This window comes from Lycorma delicatula, chromosome 7 (genome assembly GCF_047948215.1).
Source record: "Lycorma delicatula isolate Av1 chromosome 7, ASM4794821v1, whole genome shotgun sequence".
Lineage (NCBI taxonomy): Eukaryota > Metazoa > Arthropoda > Insecta > Hemiptera > Fulgoridae > Lycorma > Lycorma delicatula.
The window spans coordinates 4,058,773-4,084,387 of NC_134461.1; the positions used below are offsets into that span (position 1 = coordinate 4,058,773).

At 30.2% G+C, this 25,615-nt stretch overlaps 1 protein-coding gene across 1 annotated transcript; it reads left to right on the top strand.

Moving 5' to 3' along the window:
• The first annotated feature begins 5,378 nt into the window (after window positions 1-5,378).
• On the top strand, window positions 5,379-21,248 carry sra (RRM_RCAN_like domain containing protein Sra). The gene is made up of 5 exons (XM_075371058.1): window positions 5,379-5,511; window positions 6,401-6,678; window positions 15,254-15,427; window positions 17,105-17,273; window positions 21,027-21,248. Exons 2-5 carry the CDS (start codon window positions 6,448-6,450, stop codon window positions 21,155-21,157), a joined length of 705 nt encoding a protein of 234 aa, XP_075227173.1. The 5' UTR covers window positions 5,379-5,511; window positions 6,401-6,447; the 3' UTR covers window positions 21,158-21,248.
• Window positions 21,249-25,615: the final 4,367 nt, after the last annotated feature.

The following is a 25,615-nucleotide window of genomic DNA, read 5'->3' on the forward strand; positions in this document are numbered from 1 at the left end:
TTATAATTCATTGTCAATTAGTTTTTGGTGTCTTGTGAGTTTCTGTTATAAGTTTTTTATTCGTTTCTAGTTAATACAATGGATGTAACCCCACAAAAGCGGTCAAAAATTATTGCTCTGTCCCAACAGAACACACACACACACACACACACACACACACACACACACACACACACACACACACACACACACACACCACACACACACACACACACATGGCAGATTGTCAGTGAGTGTAGTGTGGGGTTAGCTACTGTAAATGAAATTGTGAAAAGGTTTAAGGAAACAAGTCCCATCTCTCCAAACAGAAAAATAAAATGCGGATGGAAAAAGAGAACCACGCCTACACAGGATCAATTACTAATAATAAAAAGCAAAATTAATCCACGATTGTCAGCTGTTGATCTTAATAGGGACTTGAGAGACAGCGGGATTGTCGGCAGCGGGAAGGGTTGCTCGGAAACCCAAAAAGAAGCGGTTACTAACGCAGGTTATGAAGATAAAAAGACTTCAGTGGACAAAGGAACATAAAGAATGGACTATTGAGATGTAGAAAAAAGTTATTTTTTCAAATGAGACTCGTTTTTTTGTCCAAGGGGAAAGGGTAGCCTGCATTTGTAAGCGAGTAGATAAGAAGATTACTACACCGACACGCCTGCAATAAGCTTCCAAACACCCGGCCAAAAAGATATTTTGGAGATGTTTTACACGCGAAGGGCCAGGAGAACTTATGCCTGTGGATGGAATTATGAAATCGGATCGCGGCAAAGAAAAATAGTCCGCTTATGGTGAAAAACCCAGAACTCATTTTCCAACAGGACCTTGCACCTTGTCACGCGTCAAAGAAAGCAAAAGATTTCTTCAAAAGCCTACAAATTTGAGCGCTCACGTGGCCAAGGAACTTCCCCGACCTGAATCCCGTTGAAAATTTAGGACCGTACAAAAAAAAAGACTTGGAAAAATGAATTGCAGCACAGAAACTAACCTTATTAGTTCGGCGATACAGTTTTGGTTTTGAGATGAAGAAATAAAAAATCATTGTTCTACCTTAGCGGAATAAACGCCAAAGAGTATTAATGAGATAATCAGTAGCAAAGGAGGACGCGTAAACTATTAAATTTGAATAAGTTTGACTATTAAACATTTTTTCTTATAAAATAAAATCTTTTGTTAAAAATATTGTGTTCGGATTAATTTGTTTGTTGCTGTATGTACTACGACACAATTCGCAAGTCATTTTGTAAACATCAGAACCATTGTATTTACCTTTATGAACAATATTTGCGTTAATTTTCATTTCTACAACGCTCTAATTAAGTAATTTCAATTCTCTATTAAGCATAGCTCTATTAGCTGATAAGCCAAAAATTGTCGGCAAAAAAAATCATCTCTTGAGGCTTTCTGAAAAAGCGAGAACAAGTTTTTAAAACGCAAAAATGAGCTGTTATATAATTGTCCTTGTAAAAATCATATTAATACTCCTCATAAATATGAATCGCATAGACCGATATTTGGAAAATTCTTATATTTAAATTTCTTGGTTAAAAACAACAGTCACAATTAATCTCTACAGTCTCACAGTTTATTTTAAATACAATTAGAAAATTTTCTCTTACAGAAACAATATTACACCGGTGATGAATTTTTAAATACTACTAATTAAAAAATTAAAAGGAAACCCCAGAATTTTTTGCATCCCGTTCAACCTATTCATAAATAGACGCTCAAATAATTTTTATTAACACCTCGGAAATTATTGTGTAGTTATTTTTATAGTATTCTCGTTCATTTATTTTAACGTTATTTCATATTTTTATATTTTAGATAATAAATTTGGACTTAATCGTATTTATATTTTATTTTGCAATTAACTGTGTATTTTGTCACATTCTTCTGATCGTGGTTTCCCTTCATCCATCCAGGGATACTTTAATTTTTATCCACAGTGTAGTGTATTTATCATCCCTGATGTGATCTGCATAATGTATCGATCAGAATAAAAGATTTATTTTTTTATTTATTAGATTTGGACGGTTTTGTTACAGAGTGCTTGAGTACAAAAAAGGGCTTGAAACTAACCTTTGAATGCAGTTTTAAGAAGAATAAAGCCACCCGTTTGGCATTTGCAAGGATATCCAGAGAATGCATTTCATCATGTATAATTTTAAAAAGATTAAGGAAAATCAAACTGAAATGTAGAAAGAGTATTTATGTAATCTAATTTATTTAATCTAATAATCTGGCAAGAATGAGGTAGTAGTATTGAATAATTGAAATGCATTGGGGCAATGATGTATTCCATTCTCACTACTTTGTCATTTAACAATTATTTGAGAATTTACTGTTTTTTTGTTGATGGCAGTCTGTAAAATTATTTAAAAATATAAACTTTTGATACAACATAATGAAAATTTAATTAGAATAATGTTTTTAAAAATCTGTATCAAAGCATTTTCATTTACTTTTGCGATCATCTTCAAAATCTGACACGCTTTTTAATCGCTTTCCAAACATAATATTTGCTTAACTTAAAAAACTATCGGCGATAACATCAGTTGATGCCAGGGCGGAACAGCATCACTAATGACTGAAGATGTCCACAAGCGACTGAAAAGTTTTAAATAAATTATTAAATATTTCTTTTTTGTATGACTCGGTGTATTGTTTAAAATATCGGTAGTATTAAATAATTAGGTCTACCAGTAAAAGAAATCTACTTTTCTAAAGAAAAAACTGGCTGATGTAACAACATAGAAAGCTGTTATTTAGAATAGTTTGGTGTTTTAAATAAAACACCGGGATAAAAATACGGAAAGATAATAATGACAGTGTGTTCTGGAAAAGTCTAATGATAAAAACAGAGAGGAAATAAACTACATTAGAATACAAAGTAGTTTTGGGTAAGAGATATACGATCCAAAAAGATATGAATGAATAAGAGAAAATAAACATATACGTATTCTAAAATTTCATGAACTTTAACATTTTAACTTGTAATGTCTGCAATAATCGATACTACGGTAATACGCTAGAAATATTATAATTAAATAAAATCCATTGTTTTGCAATTTGCATTTAGAGTAATATTTTATAATTCACGATTAAAACTAAATGCCTTGTTACTCTTATCAAAACCGATAGTATATTTATACTTTAACCTATTAATTTCATTAAGGTTGAAAATACAATTAACGTATAAGAACACTGGATAACCTTAAATTCATTAAAACAAACTACTGTAATCCACGAAGTTAGGGTTACAGAAAAATAACTGATGGCAAAATTGTGGAATTGTAAGTTGAAATTTCTAATTCTATTTAGAAATGAAATGTAATACTTTTTAATTACAGTCCGATTTTTGTATGATTTTTTAATATTTAAGCGTATGAGAATTCATAAAAAAATAATTGTGTATTTTTCTTTTTTTCATTTAAACAAATGTAAACGATATTTTAATAAAATCGGTGTTATTTTAATTTTTAGGGGATATTGGAAATGCGATGTGCTACTCATCAAAGTTTAGAAAGTTTAGTTGGTGCTCAGGGTGAGGTTGGATTTTTGGCTTCTTGCTATCTATAATTTTCTGTTGTGGGCGCTATCCCTTCGATTGAGCTATTACCCGTACCGACTTTAGACCGTCAGGTAGAACTAATATGAATCTAAATGTTTACATTTTTCACCTTTTAATCTTTGATGAAGAATTAGGAATAGTTTTTCAGTGATAATTTTAAAAAAAGAGGAAGGAGAGAAAGAGAATTACAATCATGAAATCAACAGATAGTTTCGGACAAGGGGGTTAGTGCTCCCTGTAAATAAAGTAACGATTCATAAGTACAGAGCACAGTAATACAAAGTAAACGCTGCAGTAATTCTATAATGATTGAGTTGAAAAGTTAAATTTGACTTGTAAGTGAAAATTTTGGGAATTAAATTTATTTTATGAATTTTGTCAAATGATTATCGAGTTGCAAGAAAGTAGCACAATCTTTCTTAGCAAGGCTTTGCTGACTGTCCACCAAAGTAGTCCAACTTTGCTTAATGGAATTTCATAATTAATGATGAGTGAAGCATTGTGTTCTAACTATCATTCTAATCAGGTTTTAATCATTCAATTAATTATGAAAAAAAAAAAAATAAATATAAGAGACAGGTTAATGTGAGATGCAGGTTTAGTATTACTGATCTTTATTTTAAGTTTAGAAGCCTGATCTGAAGTCCATACTTTGTTATAAAACTGTGGCAGCTGAATTATATTGTACTGAATGAAATGCGATACGGGTTGCTGGGTCTTTCTAGTGAATTGACAATAAAATTGACTGGTGTTCGTGGTTTATGTGAATTTTGGGACTGCGTTCCAATCCAAAAGAGGTTTGGAGGCAGGAACCTGACAGAACAATATGCTTAAAAGCTTATCTTCTGTGACATCCTCCCTTTCCTTTCAGAATAGGCAGAAAGCCTTGTAATTGGGGACTACCCTCCTGTAAGAGGTGGGTGCCGAAGGCAATTTTAGGGAATCTACTGTAAATAGGGTATAGTCAAGTACAGGTTGGTTAAGCTGGTCAAAGATCACACTTGTTAGACTTAGTTCAATCATCGGTGTTAATCGTGGAAAGGATGGGATAGCGAAAGTGATTTTCATAGTGATCTTGTAGTGCCTATCTCTCTTTTCTTCTTTTAACCTTTGAGCAACCGTTAATTGAAAAGAGCTAAGCAGGTGAGAGAATAAGCTTGTAGTACTTATCTTTCTTCTCTTCTGCTAACCAATGCCTTTTCTTTTTCTGTTTAGCCTCCAGAACCACAGTAAAGTATTACTTCAGAGAATGATATGTATGAACGTAAATGAAGTATAGTCTTCTATAGTCTCAGGTCGACCATTAAAACCCAACCACCAACGAATACTAGCATCCACGATCTAGTATTCAATGCCTTCTTGTTAACCGATTATTAGTTCTTTAAAAAGTACGGTAGTATCAGGTTTACCAATGTAATTTTGAAACTGACATTTGAAAAACGATTACTTTTATATTACTTAGTTATTCGGGAAAAAAGAGAAAAATATGTAGATTAATTTTTTTTTAATTTTCAATTCTTATTTCTAAGTAATGTACATGCATAATATATATCTGCGCTAGCAAAAAAGCAAAAAAGTAGCAGAACAGAAATATTAACCAAATGAGCGTCTTAATTTGAAATAAAATGTACTTTAATTTTAAATTTGGTCAAATAGGAACATTTTCTTCGAATAATTTTACATTTTATAGTTTCTAACCATAATTCTTTCCTTTCACAACGGAAGATTGTTCTTTCAAAAATTTATTTTTTAAGCCTGAAATCAGCTGTTCAATCAATTAATGAAACAAATCAATGAGATGAAATATGTTTTGTTGATTTTGTGGAATAATTTGCTTATTCTGACTTCTATAATTAGTTAGTTGTATCTTTAAATCTCTCATTAATCTTATGTCCGTATAGTATCTTTTAAAAACATCTGATACGAATATAAATTTACCTGTGAGTATTCAACCGGCATTTTGTGCTCTTTTGACTTTAATATTTTTAACCTTATCTATTTTATTTAGTACTGTTGGTATATATATTTTCTGTTTATTTGATTTGTTTATACAATTTTTCATTTATGATTTAATATTCAGAAGGAAGTTGTGTATAATTGTTTGTGATTAAATTAGTTTTTGGTCTCTTATATGGTTTAGTATTTTTTCGTCGTGCATAATTGTAATTAATAAATTATCGTGAATTCGTGAGGAAGCCTATTTTGTAAGTTCTATCCGAACTAGTTATGAGTGATTTAGTTAAAATAACTTCTACCATAAATCTATTTCAAGGTATTTAATTATAATGCAGTTCTGAGAACATATTGTTTATATTTTGAAACCAATCCTACATTCACAACTGTACGAAAATTTATTAAATCATTGTTTATATTGTAAGAAAAGTGTATAAATAAACAGTGTTGTTTAGTTTTTAATCGAGATGTTATGTGATGTACGTATAATTTTATTTTATTAATAAATATTACATTTCCAAAATATTTGTGTCTACAGACAGAACAAATCTACCTACAAATAAAACAAATTTGCTAATATTGTATGTATTAGCAAGATACTGACGTCAATTATTACTAAAAAAGTTTTGGTTATTCATAATAGAAATAAATTAGCTTCTGAATTGGTAAAATTTACAAATTAGCAAAACTACTTCAGTGATTTACTTATTTTTTTTTTTAAGAAGACAGCAGGTTTAAAAATCTTCTGTGAGATCAGAGCAGGTGCTTATTCATTTGAAAATAATTGTACATTACATTTTTAATTTTAATGATTTATTATGGTAATGGTACTTTGTTTTTTAAGTGTTTGATATAGTATCGTTCACTTTTTTTTAGGTATCAGTGCTTGTTTATTGATACATATTTTTTCAAAAAAAAAAAATATGGAGGAAGGACGAATGAGTGTAGATTCTGATGAAGGAGAAATGATTATTAATGAAGTAGATGGATTACCTAACCTGCATCCTAACTATAGTGAATTAGAATTAAGTCAGCCAACACCACAAAGAAATGAGAACCGAAGTATTGATGACTTAATACATGATGAAGACCTGCCGACGTCACTTATTGTCACTAATTTAGATAGTGCACTTTTTAAGAGTGATGATTTGAAGGTATTCCCTGTTTGTGTTCATTTTTTTGTTTGTTTATTTCTGTATGTAATGCTCATTCAACATTTTAATACTGTGTGTTATCATTTTTTTTTTAACATTCTTAGTTCACGTTGTAGTAAATGGCCAATTTCATGTAAACAAGCTCAAATTTGTTATAAAGAAAGAACTTCTATTAAAAGGGCACATTAAGAATAAGTTATAATCTCATTTTTTCATGTTATAGATCTACAGAATTTTTCATTCAGGTAATTGATAACAATTAGGGACTCTAGAATGTAGTTTAAGTAGAACCTAAGTTATTTGTTACAATTGAGATTTTTTTGTCAGAAATGCCTTTCACTGTTAGGCTGAGCTCATAATTATATACCATAACCGATTATTTAGTTTAAAAGTAATGTATTAACCTAATCTAACTTTAACCTTATTAACCTTACTGCACTTAACCTTAACCTAACTTAATTTAATCGTAAGAGAATCTATCTCATTCTTAATTAGTTAACAAACTTGACCAAATTATTTAGTCCATAAATAATGTATTTTACACTTGTACAGTGTTGAATTACAAAATTTTTGGTGAGGGTCCTGTAACTTTTACCTAGGATGTAACTTGGGTGAAAGGTGTTTTCACTGAAATATTTCAGTTGAAACAAGTAACTTAGGTCCTAACTAAGATGTTTCAAATTTCATAAAAATTAGATGCAAGTCCCAAATTGTAAACAATTACCTGTATTTGCCATTATATTTTTTTTTTTTACATTTTAAAAAATAATTAGTTTTCCAGTTGAAATTTTTTTCTGATGCTAAAGTCACTAAGGTTTGAATGTCTGAAAAAATTGTAATTTTGTAGCATCCAACTTTTTAATTAAAAGTACGTCCAAGATTTTTAATCTTTTAATTTCCTCAAAATAGTTATTTGTTCCTAAAGTAAATAGAAGATATATAAGGTTACACACTGTAATTTTTTTAAAAATCTAACTGACAACAGTTAGAAATTAATGTACTCACAATTTGTCCACCCTGTTTAATCAGCATGAGAGTTAATTTCACTGTGCTTTCTAAATGTTTTGTGGAATAGGTATGTGTATTTTCATTGTCTTAAGCCAAAAATAAAAAAATTGAGTGTTGGTAAAATTTGGATTTTAAGCTATTTTGCTTAGACAATCATTTGCTTATGGCAAAAGAAATAAAATAGCTGTTTTTTGGAACCCAATTTGAGATTATATTATATTTGCAGAGAGAATTAGGAGAGCGATGATATTTCGTATAAGTATCTGATTTTTTGTTTGCTGATAAACTAGCATAACAAACTATAATAAAAATTTTTATAAAAAGAAAGTTGTAATGCAATTATTTTTCAAAAGTAGTGTATTTGATATTTGTTAATTTATTTTTAATGCCAAATGCAGTTTTAAATTTCAAGTATAAGTTTGTCATTTTACTGTATTTATAATTTGAGGTAGTGGTTGCTATCTTTACATTTGTGTTCAATTATTATTAGGCAGTGCAGAGATTGAATGTGATGAGTACTTGTACTTGTTGGTGAATGTGCGTCAGTTTATCCGATATAGTATTTAGTACAGTTTTATTTGTACACTAATAAGTTGGTGTTTGTCAATATATGCTCTGAAATTTTGTTATTTGATGTGTTTTTTTTCTGTGGTTTTAAAGCAATAATTTAACTTAATTATAAGTAAGTGTCAGCAGTTTTATATAAATATAACTTAAAAATCATGTATTTTAACATACATACAAATGTATGTATGTATTTTTATCATTAGGTGTGTTTTTAATTACTAGGGTCTTTTACATAAATGTGGATGTTTCTGCATTTGCTAGGTATTATTTTATTGTGTCAATTTCAGAGTTGTTAATGAGATGTGTAACATCTATAAAGAACCTTTTTTTCATGTAGGATGATAGATATACTGTGAATAAGTGTATCAGTTGTTATTGAATTACTGTGTTTTGAAGGTGCACATGTTGTCTATTTTTTTTATGGTGAGGTCAAGGAAGTTGTTGGATATGGTTGGTGTACACTGTTAAAAATTTTAGTTTTTGTTAAATGTGAGGAAAACCACACATTTTTTGTGTTACTTTGTGGATAAGTGTGATGTTAGCATATTGGCACCATTATATTTGTATGTTCTTCTTTGGGATATGTTATGTTTTTATAGAAATTAACTAGGTATATTAATTTATGAGAGGTTATCTCTAAAGTGAAGACAGTTTCATTGTAAAAAAAATTTATTCTGAAAACTTTATATTTTTTTAATTTTTCTTATGGTCCAGTGTTTGATGGTTTTTTGCTCAGAATTCTTTTGGACAAAACCGATTGACGTGAAATGTGGACAGTAATTGGGGAATAACTCCAGGACAAACATTATATAGTGCCAATGTGTGCTTTTACCCTGGGGGTGGATGCCACCTCTTGGGAGTGGAAATTATTACATTCAAAATAATCGCAGAAAATTATAGAGGAATAATTTCTAAACAAAAAATTTTTTGTAGAGTCAATACTTTTTGAGTTATTCATGATTGAAAATGTTGATTTTTCATCCAACCATTGAACGATTTTGAAATTTCTTAGAAAATTTTCTTTTTTTCACAGTAATTCAAAAACTAAAGAAAATATGAAAAAATGCTGCAGTACAAAAATTTTGTTTTTTTGTTTTTTTTTTAATTTCTGTAGAATAATAATTGAGAAGTTTGCATTTGAGTGCGAGGACTACCTTCCCCAAGCCCTTCAAACTCAAAAATTTCAAAAACAAAGGGCTTAAGGAATCTGAACTTTATATGACTTATAGCTCTTGAAATTCCCTGCAAAATGGTTTTTTTAGCGATTGGATAGCTTAAAAATTAAGGAAGTTATCATTGAAAAACCAATTGCATGGACATGAAAAATGTTTGTGCAAAATTGGTCCAAAAAAACCTCACTGTTGAACAGAAACACAACAGGGTGGAAGTGTGCTGCGATCTTCTCGAGCGAATTGAATCTGATCCTGAGTTTCTATAAAATTTTACTAATGGTGATGAATTCTTGGGTATTTGAGTACGACCCAGAAACGGTGGCACACTTCAAACTCACCACATCCCAAAAAAGCAAAAATGAGCAAATTAAAACCATGCTGATTTTTTTCTTCAATAGTAATCGCATTGTCCATTAGGAGTTTTTGCCTACATGACAGACTGTAAATCAATCTGTTTACCAAAAAATTTTTGAAAGACTACAGAAAAGAGTTGCCTGCATCAGACAAGCTATCAAAGACAACTGGATGCCACATAATGACAATGCACCTTGTCACATTGCACTCAATTCTTGAGTTTTTGGCAAAGAAAAGCATTCTTGTAGTTTCTCAACCACCTTGCCCATTATTTATAATAATTATTTTAATAATGGGCAGGCAGGAGTAGGTTTCATAATGAACAAGAAGATAGGGAAGAGAGTAGAGTATTTCAAAACGCATAGCGATAGAATCATTGTAATAAGGACAAAATCAAAACCTAAACCGACAACGATTGAACGTCTATATGCCTACAAGCGCCCATGATGATGATGAGGTAGTGTGTGTATACGACGAGATTGATGAAGCAATTAAACACGTAAAAGGAGATGAAAATTTAATAATAGCTGGAGATTGGAATGCAAGCATTGGAAAAGGCAAGGAAGGAAATATAGTGGGTGAATACGGGCCAGGCAAAAGGAATGAAAGAGGGGACCGACTTATAGAGTTTTGCACGAAGTATAATTTAGTAATTGCCAACACCCAATTTAAAAATCATAATAGAAAAATATTCACTTGGAAAAATCCAGGCGATACTACAAGGTATCAGATAGATTATATCAAGGTTAAGCAAAGATTTAGAAATCAACTCGTTGACTGCAAAACTTACCCTGGAGCAGACATTGATAGCGACCATAATTTGGTGATAATGAAATGTAGATTGGGGTTTAAAAACCTGAAGAAAAGGTGTCAGATGAATCGGTGGAATTTAGAGAAGCTTGAGGAAGAGGAGGTAAAGAAGATTTTTGAGGAGGACATCGCAAGAGGTCTGAGTAAAAAAGATAAGGTAGAAAATGTAGAAAAGAATGGGAGAATGTTAAAAAGGAAATTCTTAAATCAGCAGAAGCAAACTTAGGAGGAATAAAGAGAACTGGTAGAGAACCTTGGGTATCAGACGATATATTGCAGCTGATGGATGAACGTAGAAAATATAAGAATGCTAGCGATGAAGAAAGTAAAAGGAACTATTGGCAATTAAGAAATGCTATAAACAGGAAGTGCAAACTGGCTAAAGAAAAGTGTTCAGAAGTGGAAAGAGAAATGAACATTGGTAAAATAGACGGAGCATACAGGAAAGTTAAGGAAAATTTTGGGGTACATAAATTAAAATCTAATGATGTGTTAAACAAAGATGGTACACCGATATATAATACGAAAGGTAAAGTCGATAGATGGGTGGAATATATTGAAGAGTTATACGGATAAAATTAATTAGAAAATAGTGTGTTATACAGGAAGAAGAGGAAGTTGGGGAGGATGAAATGGGAGAAACAATACTGAGATCTGAATTTAAGAGAGCATTAAAAGATTTAAATGGCAGAAAGGCTCCTGGAATAGACGGAATACCTGTAGAATTACTGCGTAGTGCATGTGAAGAAGCGATTGATAGATTATACAAACTGGTGTGTAATATTTATGAAAAAGGGGAATTTCCGTCAGACTTAAAAAAAAGTATTATAGTCATGATACCAAAGAAAGCAGGGGCAGATAAATGTGAAGAATACAGAACAATTAGTTTAACTAGTCATGCATCAAAAATCTTAAATAGAATTCTATACAGAAGAATTGAGAGGAGAGTGGAAGAAGTATTAGGAGAAGATCAATTTGGTTTCAGGAAAAGTATAGGGACAAGGGAAGCAATTTTAGGCCTCAGATTAAGAGTAGAAGGAAGATTAAAGAAAAACAAGCCAACATACTTGGCGTTTATAGACCTAGAAAAGGCATTCGATAACGTAGGCTGGAATAAAATGTTAAGCATTTTAAAAAAATTAGGGTTCAAATACAGAGATAGAAGAACAATTGCTAACATGTACAGGAACCAAACATAAGAAAGAAGCCGTAATAAGAAAGGGAGTCCGACAAGGATGTTCCCTATCTCCGTTACTTTTTAATCTTTACATGGAACTAGCAGTTAATGATGTTAAAGAATAATTTAGATTCCGAGTAACAGTGCAAGGTGAAAAGATAAAGATGCTACGATTTGCTGATGTTATAGTAATTCTAGCCGAGAGTAAAAAGGATTTAAAAGAAACTATGAATGGCATAGATGAAGTCCTATGCAAGAACTATCGCATGAAAATAAACAAATACAAAACAAAAATAATGAAATGTAATAGAAATAACAAAGAAGGACCACTGAAAGTGAAAATAGGAGGAGAAAAGATTATGGAAGTAGAAGAATTTTGTTATTTGGGAAGTAGAATTACTAAAGATGGACGAAGCAGGAGCGATATAAAATGCCGAATAGCACAAGCGAAACGAGCCTTCAGTAAGAAATATAATTTGTTTACATCAAAAATTAATTTAAATGTCAGGAAAAGATTTTTGAAAGTATATGTTTGGAGTGTCGCTTTATATGGAAGTGAAACTTGGACGATCGGAGTATCTGAGAAGAAAAGATTAGAAGCTTTTGAAATGTGGTGCTATAGGTGAATGTTAAAAATCAGACGGGTGGATAAAGTGACAAATGAAGAGGTATTGCGGCAAATAGATGAAGAAAGAAGCATTTGGAAAAATATAGTTAAAAGAAGAGACAGATTTATAGGCCACATACTAAGGCATCCTGGAATAGTCGCTTTAATATTGGAAGGACAGGTAGAAGGAAAAAATTGTGTAGGCAGGCCACGTTTGGAATATGTAAAACAAATTGTTAGGGATGTAGGATGTAGAGGGTATACTGAAATGAAACGACTAGCACTAGATAGGGAATCTTGGAGAGCTGCATCAAACCAGTCAGATGACTGAAGACAAAAAAAAAACTCAACCACCTTATTCACCAGACTTGAGTCCCTGTGACCTTTTCCTGTTCTCGACTTAAAAAAAAAAACACCTCATAGGACTATTTTGGAACAGTAGAAAACATAAAAGAAATCTAACTGACCATCTGAAGGATATTCTGGCTTCTGAGTTCCAGCACTGCTATGAAGAGTGAGAAAACCATTAGAAGCGTTGTGTGACTTCCCAAGGGAACTATTTCGAACGTGATAGAGTCCATGTGTAATTGAATTGTAAATAAAATTATTTTCTGAACCAGTCTCACTACTTTATTTACAGACCTCATGTATACATAGATGAAAGTATAGGTATGAGAAGAAAAGTAATGAAGCACATCATAAGTGAATACCCGTTGATGGATGATAGAACTTTGTGTGCATAGATATATATAGGTATACTGTACATGCATATATGTGAATGTATATCTCTTATATGGTGTAGTCAGTACATTTCCAAAACAGAAAGAATAAACACGTGGTGATAGTTTTTTAATTTTAAGTAATTATGATTGTTAATTTTAATCACGAGGCCGGTTTGTAAGGTTTGGGACGTTGCAATAAATTATAACTTTTATTAACAACTGTAAAAAGTTTATAATTCATTACAAATGCACCATTACAACATTTTAAGCTGTTGAACACAAATTTTCTTTTTTGTCATTAGGGTGGATTCTAAGGGTTACAATGTTTTAACACATCATAAATTATGTTTCAGAATAGGAACAATGTCTGTTTTACACATTTAAATGATTTTGAGCTAAAAAACACATCTATAATTTCAACAATTTTTTCCATAAGGAGTGGTTATTAAGGGTTAAAACATTGCGATGAATCATAAATTATATTATAAACTGTAAAAGGATTTTAGTTCATTATAAATGCACCATTAAAACATTTCAGACTATTGAAAACTAATTTTTTTTAATTTCATCATAAGGGTTGAAACATAGTAAAATATCATATTCCACAACATAAAATAATGTTTATTCTACATATTTAACCATGATTTCAATCTATGAAACATTTAAATCTATGGTTTTTGAATTTTTTTAGCAAGGAGTAGTTTTCACCCCCAAAAAACAAAAAGTACACATCAGAAACATATAACATTTGAAGCAGAGGTTTAGATAAGCTCATTTACAAATTTTCATGAAAATCAATGTTGTCGAAAAGAATTCTGAGGTAATACTCTATTTTTACCATCAAACATGACTGTTAAACTACATACCTTATACTACTTCTCTATATAATCGCCACATGAATTAAGACATTTATTGAAGCAGTACACCAGCTTCAATATACCCTCATTGTATTCCTCTGCTGCCAGTCCACTTAGCCACTGATTAACAGCATTTGTAAGTTCATCGTCACCCGCGAATTGCTTACCATTCAAAAATTCTTTCAATTTCCCAAACAAATAGTAATCGGAAGGAGCTAGTGATTGTAATTTCCAATCCAATTGTTCTCAGTAAATCACATGTCTGACCCACAATTTGTGGATGTGCATTATTGTGTAGCAGGACGACAACATCAATCAGTTCCCCACTTCGCTGATTTTGAATGACGTGCCTTAACTTACATAGAGTTTCGCAGTAGGCTTCTGCATTTATAGTTTTTCCACTTGACGTGAAATCAATCAACCGTATGCCAAACCGATCCCAAAAGACTGTGGCCATCAGTTTGCATCCAAATCTGTGGCTTGACCTGTGTTGGTCTGGTTGGTGATTGAGGATGAAGCCATTCATGTGATTGCCGTTTTCTCTCTGGCATGTAATACAAAATCCATGTTTCATCGCTGGTAATAATTGATTTAAGGAACTTATCTTTTTCTGTGTAGCGCATCAAAAATTCCAAAGCAGATCCCATTTGGATTTTTTTGTGATGTTCTGTTAAGACATGTGGCACCCAAAGTGCACAAACCTTTCTGAAGCCTAGATAGTCATGAACAATGCGACCAATAACAGCTCTTGAAACATCAGAAAAAAGAAGAGCCAGATCGGAAATCGTTGAGAGACCATCTTTTCTGATTTCATCATCAACGCATTTCAACAAGTCCTTTGTGATTATTGAGGGCCTCCCCGAGCGTTCTTCATCATGCACATTAATTCTGTTATTTCTAAACCTTTTACACCATTTTCAGACGTTTTTTATATTCATTACATTATCACCATACACAGCAACCAACTGCCTGTGAATTTCAGTCAACATAATGTTTTGATGGTTTAAAAAATGTACGACTACATATTTCACATTGACGGCAAAATCAATTTTCCTATTCATTTTATAACGTAATAACTCATACATAATCAAAGATACTACAGTGCAACAACTTACAGACAACAATGCAGTGTATAACACTAGCATGGCTATGAACGACGTAAGTTTACCAACCTTAAAGAGAGAAATTTCTCAACAGTCTTTACTTTAGAGATATCCCCATAGTAATATTATTTATTTAGTATTTTTTTTTTTTTTTAAATAAATGTTTAAAATGTTATAACTATGTTTTTTTTAATACAGAAACAAGTTGAAATGATGTTTAAACAATATGGAGAACCTGCCACGTTTCAGTATTTTAGAAGTTTTCGACGAATGAGGGTTAATTACACATGTCCAGCTGCAGCAGCTAAAGCCAGAATACAATTACACCAATCTCGATTTCTTAATACCATTATTAATTGTTATTTTGCTCAGGTATTTACTTAATAAATTAGTATATATTTTAAACTATTCTTATTTTTTAATTAACTTGGTTTTTTCCTAAGAAAAATATTTTTTTTATCGTAGCAAGAGTAAAATTTTTACCTATGATTTTGTGTTTAAGTTGAGATAATTCTATATGTTAACTCGTTGAGAGAATAATTAGAGGAAGCTTTATGTAGTGTTCTTTAACTCATTGAATAGTATAGTTAATTAATTTTAAATAATTGAAGATGGATTGGCAAGACTGATTTGATATTTTTTTAGCTTTTGCCAGATTTGTTCCTGAGTGGAAGTATGTCTACAATTTTTAACAAATGAGGAGTTTTACAAGAACTGTTTTATTACCTGTGGTTTTCTGCAATTTCTGTGCTAATCCATTACATAATGTAAAATGGATTATGATTTGCTGGATTTACATCCTTGAAGTAATTGTCATAGAAATATGATAATCTGGACTAAAACTATATTGCACACAGTTTGGATTTTTACTATGTTACCTTTACATGATTTCAACTTTCATTTATACTTGTAATATTTCCATTTTTAATGTCGTTATTTACATTATTTGACTACTAGCTGGCCAATCGTGGCTTGTTTCACTCGATCGACCATCTGGACTCCTGTAACCCAGGTTGGTGCAGGCTAACCACAGGGTTGATCCCAGCACCATAGAACTTAATTTGTTCTCCGTTCCTGTCTAGCCAGGAGCTTCCCTCCTGGACCCTACTGACCTAGCTTCGCTTACCATTCCCATCTAGCCAGGACCCCCCTGTAGTGTTTTGTTACCTACACGATTTTTAGAATAATACTGATAAATAACAATTAAAGTATTTGAACTTTATAGAAACTTGAAAAATTACAAAAGACTGAATAGTAGTAATTATGGTAAGTTTGTAGACCTTTGCTTATCTTTTATTACAATTAACTGAATTCCAAATTTAAATTTATTGATAAGGCTACCCATTTGTCTAAAATTTACTTGCGTTTACCGTAAAATTAAAAATTAATCATCTTTTTCATTAAGTACAATACAAGCGATAAAAAAATAATTAAAATACAATTGAAATTGTAATTTATTAAGTAAATAAATAGCAATCAAAAGTCAACTTGTTTGCAGCGGATAAGGGGTTTATAAGCTTTCTTTTGACCACCTGTAATGTTTAAAACTTAGGTCTTTTATTCTTTTTTCTCCTCAGACTCATTGATTTTTCTGCTCTATTCTTCACTTAATAATCCATTTGCTATCATCATTTTCCTGATTTAAGTATGCTTGAAAATTTATTAGAGATTTTAATTGTTAAAAACATCGGATAATCTTTTGAATATTTGAATTTACTCTTATATACCTTTTCTCCTGATTAGCTGAACTTAAACACCAATTTTAATTTTCTCTAACATCATTATTCCATTTAAACTTAGGATGTTGACCACTTTTCTACAAAAGATTCCACTCTAAGCTTATTCTTTTCAATAATAAATATTATATTTATTGTTTGTTCACCAAACATCTTTAAGGTATTTATTATTATTGTTTGTTTGGAGTAGAAAATTTACTGAAAATTTTTAAATTACAATTGAAGTCATAAGAGATCAAAAGTAACTTTAAGAGATAGTATGGTGTTTGTGTTGTTTTTTGTCTTTTATTTTTAATTATAATTATCATTTCAGCCAGTAACGCCAATTGATGCAGCAGATCAGCATTTGCAACCGCCAGCACCAGTGAAACAGTTTCTTATATCTCCACCAGCTTCACCGCCTGTAGGCTGGGAACCCCGCGACGAGGGAGAACCGTTAGTTAATTATGATTTACTTGCAGCTATAGCAAATCTTACACCTGGTAGGTGTAGATGATATATCTATTTATATATTATTTATCAAATTATAATGTTAAGAAAAAAATTATTTCCAAAACTTTCATTAAAGTTGTGAATCAAAATTCCTAGAGGTTGTGATGACTGTCTGTGTGCTGTTAGAAAATTCTGAGAGTATATTATATATATATATATATATTTATTTTATGAAATATAAATCACCAAAACTCAATAATTAGATAAGTTAAACTTATCATATTAATTTCCAGTAACTGGTTTTCGTAGTATACCACATCTTCAGTTGATATTAGATTCTATATTTCTAACATTAAAATTGCTGACCACTGCTGGACAGCAATTATATTATTATAACATTTTTAAGCTTATAATAAATGTTATTTGAAATTTGATAAATTATCATTTCAGAAAAAAGTGACATTAAAAAAATAAGTTTTAATATAATAAATAGAGAATTTAATACCAACTGGATGTGGGATACCGTGAAAACCGGTTATTGGAAATTAATATGATAAGTTTAATTTATCTAATTACTATGTTTTGGTGGTTTATATTTCATATATTTAATTTTATTAACACAGGGGTCAAAATTTTACTGAAATATGAATAAATAAGTGTTACTACTATACAACAATATATATGTGCTTAATTATAATATGTTACAGAATAATATAAAACATGCATCTATATATATTTTTTTTTTCATTAAATTTAAAAAAAAAAGAAGTAAAATGGAGAGATTTACTTGTAGGAGTTAGTTTTTTTTGTGGTTGGTCTTTGGCAGAAAATTCTTGTGTGATAAAGCCATGTCATCTTACTTAGTGAGTATTTTCCTCAGCTCTTTGATGAATATTTGATGGTTAGTGTATTTTGTTTTATTAAATCTAATAAGATCCTGTTTTTCTATTCTAAAAAATTTGAATCCTATTTGTCTTGCTCATTACCATGTAACAATTTTTGTTATTTAACTTATGGACCTAAATGTCATATGATGTAGGATGCAAATTATTAGTTTCCTGTTGATACATTGCTTTATGTTTTATTAATGCTGTTAAATCTAATAGGAAATTGGTTTTGAAAATAATTTAGTTGTTGTGGTGAAAAGTGAATTTCAGTTTCTGTTTTGTTTTTTTTAAAGCAGTATTTAGTGTTAAATAATTGAAATAAACAGTATTGTGTTTATGATTTTGAAAGTCTAGTCACGATTTGGTAAGGATTATTCATTTTTAAATAAAAAAGTAAATTTTCCCTTGCAGATGTTATCACAACATCAAACACTATTTTACATTTTAGTTGTTTGTTCTTGTTTTGTAGATCAAGAACCAGACTGATTTAAAGTAACTTGTAAGGTATGTTAATTGTAACTGTAATCTTGATTATGTTTCAATTGAAAAATAAAATAATTGATTTTGATGAAAGTTAAGAATTTTATAATGAAAAACCTTTTCAAAAATAATTTCTCATATTTTACCTGCTTAGTTAGATCTGAAAAACCTTTTCTTAGAATGAATGATAGTGTGTTAAACAGCTGCATATGGACTGCAGCCAAGTTCTATGCTATGTTTTACATTTATATTTTGTGTATGTTGTGCCTTTTTTTTTACCAGATAGTTTAGATCACCAGGATTTCTAATGGAAATCCTTCTTCTCTTAAAATTTTTTTTACATCCTGCACTAAAATATTTTGAAAGTGTATATTATAATAGAGTTAAAACTTACAGTTTAGTTCAAAATAAAAAGTAAAATCTTCAAAATAAAAGTATACAGCACAGAACCATGTAACATATCTTTTTGACCGTTTCACAATCATTATAAGAGGGTGAATCAAATATAAATGATAATTGTTTCATAAATTTGTTGATTAATAATATACACAATTCATATGTCATCATTTCTCTGTTGTCTCCTGCACGATCTACACACTTGTGCCAATGATTTGGAAGTTTGAATATTTCTTGTTTATAAAAAGTTTGAGGACAAGTCATCAACTAATTGTGCACATGCATCTTGACGTCTTCATTGTTTTTGATTCGTTCCCCTCCAAGCAATTCTTTCAAGATGGTAAACAAAAAAGTCACAGGACAAATTTGGACTCTTGGGAGGGTGGTTGAGAATTTTCCAGTGCATTTTTTCCAGTTTATCCCTTATCAAAGTTACGGTGTATGGACTGGCATTGTCATGAAGAAGGATGATCTCTTATGGGCATACTTCGTCTTTTATTTTGGTAGGTAGCTTTATTTTATTGTAGCAGCTGACAATAGTAAGTCACATTCACCATTCAATTGATATAGAGAAAGTCAATGAGTAAAACTCCCCTTGAGTAAAAAAAAAATAATAAGATCTTTTCCGGCTTAAAGACAGGTTTTGGCCTTCACTGGGCAGCCCTCATCCTTCCTTCACCATTCCTTACTCGCCATTCTTTGGCTTCGGAGTGTAATGATAGACTCATGTCACATCACATGTGACGATGCGCCCCAAAAGACCAAAGTCAGTTCAGAAGTCTCTCACGCATTTCCAACCTGACCTGCTTTTGATTTTCGATCAAAAACCTTGGAACCCATCAAGCACTAATTTTTCCAAAGCCAAGATGATCAGTGGTAAGATTGAGCACACCCACAGCTGTTTACTGACTTCTGATGTGATTTCTTCCAACAGTGACCTGGCGATCACCTACGATAAGCTCTCAAACGGCACAGTTGTTGTCATCTGTGATACTTGTCGTTGGACGTTGATCATGACTTTTATTTTCTCTACTTTCTCGCCCGCCTTTCAATTGTCTGGCCCATGTATACACTCGATTCTGGGACAGTGTAGTGTCCCCGTAGTGTACCTTTAAATGAATTAAAATTTCTGCAGGTTTAATGCCTTCATTAGTTAAAAACTTTATGATTATACTGACGACGGAACTAAAGCGGAGGAGCTATCCAAGCTGGTTCCCCCTCTCTAACACATTGAACATTAACCCCCACTCCACCATCCAGCTCAGAACTGCTCGCTGCGTAGAATGGCAAAATTACAGTTTAAATTTGATTCACCTTCGTATCTGAATTCAAATGTGAAAAATCTGCCAGCTCTCTTCTGCATTGAGCGGACTTATAGCCATTTTATGTAAAAGCATGACTGCCATTACTATTCTAGTCTGCAAACATTTAATTATTCTGTGAATAATTACATAGAAAACTTCAAAAGTATGATTTATTTTTACCATAAAGTAAACAGTTTTAATTATAAAAAAAGTATCATGTTTAGTAAAAATTATCATTCAAAAATATAAAATAATATTAATTATAAAATTTTATTTTAATGTTTTACAAAAATTTTATGATTATGTGAATCACTTAAATTGTTGTATCTATTCATAACACATATATCAGTTGCTGCTTTATTTCACTTTTAATTATAACATGTGTAAATTGCAAGGTATAGTGTATTTATGTATTTTAATCTCTTCTCAAGTTTGTAATAATGTAATGTAATCTTGTCATACAAACGAGCATTTTTTCCTTGATTGATCAGATGAATCAGAAAATAAATACTGCAGTGTTGAATTTTTCAGCATTTTTTTTAGAAGTTTTGGTTTAATAGAACCTCAATTTATCACTACTCAGAATGTGTAAATATATGACTGATCTTATCTTTTATGTTCTCTGTAGTATATAAATCTTCTCATAATTATAATGTATGACTTATATTATGTAAATGTTTATGAATGTATTGTATTAAAATATATCTGTAGATTGATTTATATTTTTATTATATAGGAGAAGCTCATGAATTACATGCTGCATCTGGTAGCCAACCTGGTATTGTAGTGCATGTTTGTGAAGAAGGATTGTCGCCAACACAATCTAAAAGCCGTATTATCCATACACGGTGTCCGGAACACAATTAACGTGTGATTTTATTATTAACTTATAAATAGGTATAATTTTATACATATATATATATATATATATATATATACATATATATATTCACATAGACTGCCATATGATGTTATATTCAATTTATAATATGTTGTTGTATGATATTATTTATTTATTTATATTTGTCTAACATCAGTTGTATTAATAATTTAAATGAAAATTTTAAGTTTTTCAATTTTTTGTATATAGAATTTTTTTAATTTATGTTTCTTAAATTCTTACAGGTTATTCAATTCTTTCAGCAATTTTTATATTTAGATAGTAGCTGAATTTTTTAACCTTTACTTGAATCTATTTACAATTAGAACACAAGCAATATTACTACTCTGTGTGCAGTTTTTTTTTCTAGAACATTTTCAAAAATTGTTAATTTTTTGCTGCTTTAATTAAACACCATTTCTTTTTAATTTATGAATTAACTCATTGACTTATATACTTTGCAGCATGTATAAGTCTATCCCTCTTGTGTATCTGTTGTAGTCGTGTGTACCAGCCAGTGATGACTGTACAGAGTTCCACTATTCTATTTCTAACTTCCTCCTACATCTGGCATGTTTATTTTGCTATAGAGGTACACCTACTTCGTTCTGCATTACCTAATCGCTGGTCTTTCTTCCAATAGTTTAGTGTATATTTACATATATATATATATATATATATATGATATAAAAAAACAAGTTAAAAAGTATGATAATTGTATAAAAAAACCACCTACCTTTTCACTTCATTTTTTGATCGTGAAATTCCAAAAAAAGGGTAAGATTTCTGTTTGTTGGGATATGTGTAACGTGTGTGAGTATGTTTCTGGTGTTTATTTGGGTTTATACTTAGGATCGGGTGGACCGAAGATTTCAAATTGATGTGGTGACCAAATTTTGGTATTGATGGGGTTAAAGTTAGGAATTAGGGTCTCAAACAGGTGAGAAATTAAAGGGGTTCTTTGGTTCTATCTCATCTGGAGCCGGATTTAATGAAAATTTTATTGTTATAAGTTTTGAGCATCTTTTAAAATTGATGTTTTGTCTAAAATCTTTTTCAAAATGACTACCAAATTAAAAAATAAGTTATAATAAAGTTGTCAGCTTCCTTTTTTTTTTTCATTTTAACTCTATATATATATATATATATATATACATACTTGTACGTGTAAGATATTGTAGCTATTAAATTTTGGGATTTGGGTCACAAAAGGGTAAATAATTAGAACGGGTAAAAATGATAACATTGAAACCATACTAGGTAAATGGATACATTTGTCTGGGAAGTTAAGCAGTTGTATTGAAATCTGTATTTTGATTTGTTAATTAGTTTAGTATTTGACACTATTTAGTTAATAATATTGTTTTCATTTTCATTTTAATACTTTTATTATAAAATGACATTAAAGCCACAAGTATAAGTAACAAATGGATTGCGCTATATTAAAAAAACCAATCAGATGCATTTTATTGGCAAGACTCTCCAGTCAAATTATCATTATCTCAGTAGACTAAATAATAATTTATTTTTTACTATTTTAATAATTTTGTTTTCTGGAATAAATGATGACTTTTACACATAATCTATTTAATTTCACAAAATTTGCAATCGCATGAGATGCAGATACATTTTTTTTTTACTTATAAAAAAATGTGTAGTTGGAAATACATTTTGGGATATCTTTATCATAAAATTTGTTCTGTAAGTAGAATGTTACTGGTTTAGTTAAAGATGATGTATAAAGAATTCTTAGATAAAATCAGTACCTCTTCTGGTCATTCTTGTATAAATCTTGAACTAAACTACTCTCTGTTCTTACTTCTATAGCAACATCCCTTGCTCAGCAACAATACCAAAAACATAATATTTTTGTTTTTCAATCCTTATTTCCATTTGTTTTCACCACAAGAAATTTGTAGAAGTCCTAAAACTACTTATATACTAATCTGCTTACTTTTTTTTTTTTAGAAAATAAGTTCTTTGAAATACTAATAAATACAATTTTGACAAACGGCTCATCGTTTGAATTTTTGAACACAGTGGTCAAAGAAAGTTTCACTTGACTGTGGAGCACAGAGCACCACAGTCAAATGAAACTTTCGTTTGGAAAAAAAATTATGAAAATATTTTTTAATATAATATACATTAATTTTTGTTTTAGCACCTAACAAATAATTTAGCATTAATAAATCGTTTTGCACTTAGCCCGGTTATGCGATCTCAATGTATTCACTTTAGGGATAGCACCCAGTGGTAAAGTCAGTTATGCTCTAAGCCGCTTCACATTAGTTGTGCATTATCAATTTTTTGATCGTCCATGGCTTTTGTTTATAGTCTATGTAGCTTTGGTGTCTATAGCATTACGGGTTTCATAACAAATCCATAAAATTGCATCAGCTGTCATAATATGAGAAAGGGGAGGTTATGAAAATGTTAATATTTGACTTTGTTGTAACATTTTATTGGCGAATGAAAGAGTATTCTGAATGTTTTATTTCAATAAATTATATTGCTCTGCGACATGCTGAAAATTTTGCATTTCTGTAGTTTGGAAAGTGTTGTGACTGAGGATGATATTTTTCATAAGTTATATTGAATCTACTTTTAGCACAGGTGAGTTCAACGTGCTGTTCTTTATGAAATCGTACATATGTCAAAATAAAATTGTCGTTTAGTTTTCTCTAACATTGTATTCGATAAAGTTAATTGATATCGGTCGCTTGACATTCACGTAAGCTTTATAGTTTATTGTGGAGTTTCATATGTAATGTTAATGGGTATTTTTCGGTGAAGAAAATATAAGCAAAAAGGAAATTTTTACAGTAATGTTTCATCATTTTTTAAATGTGTAGACATAAACTGAAATTTCAGTTGCAGGTGTCATCGTTCCGCTATGAATTATTGTATGATATAGAATTAGATCATTTCTGCTTCAATACTGGTATTTTTCTTGTGAAATATGTCATCATTGATGCCTTAAGTATTAAATGAAATAAAAAATTTAGTGTCGCTAATGTATGTTACCTCAATAAACTGTCTTCATACGTTGACTCAGCTGGAACAATTCTCTATATTGTGTTAGCAATATAGAACTCGTTGATGACACACTACAAGTGATGAACATGTGCTTTATAGTCACTGTACATCTGTGGTAATGTTGATTTGCATTACTGTATCACAGGGCATTAGTTTGGATTTTTCCCAATAAGTTCTATATTCTTTAATATAAATTTACACGTAATTTTTATTATTATTTATATATATATATATATATATATTATATTTTCATAATAAATTCTTTAAAAAAAGAGACAGTCAATTGCAGAAAAATTAAGAAAGACAATTTTTTTCTTCCTTTGAATATTTTACAATAAGATAAATACAAAAGAATTAACAGGTAGTGCATAGTTGGTTTACAAGGATTGAAACTAGAAATTCCATCACAGTCCTTCCTTCATATGGTCTTCCTAATTTAAGTCTTTGCTTTCCTTTACCCTGAAGTTTTTAAAATGCAATTTCTCATGTCTTAATTAGTTTCCTTTTTAAACACTGCATAGTAAACATGTGGGAAAAAATTGCTTAAAACTTTATAAGTTATTTATATCTAGTTCTAAGGCAATGATTTTGACGGATATTACTATTTTTCCCAGTACTGGTTGTTATTTACCTGTAAGGGCTATGCTTTAAAATTATAAACAAAGGAAAAAAGCTGATGTAATTATTAGATTGTATTACTATGATTGATTGAACAAGTCGACAACTTTGTAAGGGATAGTGAATGAAGACGATCAAAAAACAATCTATTTCCTATTCACTAGAATGTTCAGGAAACATATTTAAAATTTTGAAGATTTCTGGTTCAGTTATTTATTATTTTATCAATATGATGTTGAATGAATATTGAATGTTGAATATGAAAGTGAAGGGTACATTTTTTCATTTTATAATAAAATGAATGCATAATATTATTATAAACGCGTCATTAATATTAATTTACTATTTTGGTGTTGGATATAACAGTGCAAAAACAATCATTGTGACAAATATTTTAGTATAAAATGATGCAAAATTGATCATTCTTTTTTATAAAAATGGTATTCACTAGTAAAATGACTTAAATAGTTAGCAAAATCATGTGTTTTATTGAATATAAAAATATTAAAAGTGTACAAATAATAATAATAATAATAATAATAAAGTATATTATTTGTCAAATTTTCTTACTAATGTGGTAATGAATCGTAATATTTTTGATTTTTAGAGATAAATTTTTCCAAATCTTGTAAATTATTCCATTTTAACATTAGAATGTTTTCAATATGCAATTTGTTTGGTTTATCATTTGTAGTCTGTAGCGTTTCATAATTTTTCTTTATGGCAGTTATTCAACTCTGAAGTAGTTTATTATAAATGTTTTTCATATTTATTGTACGACTTTGCTAAGG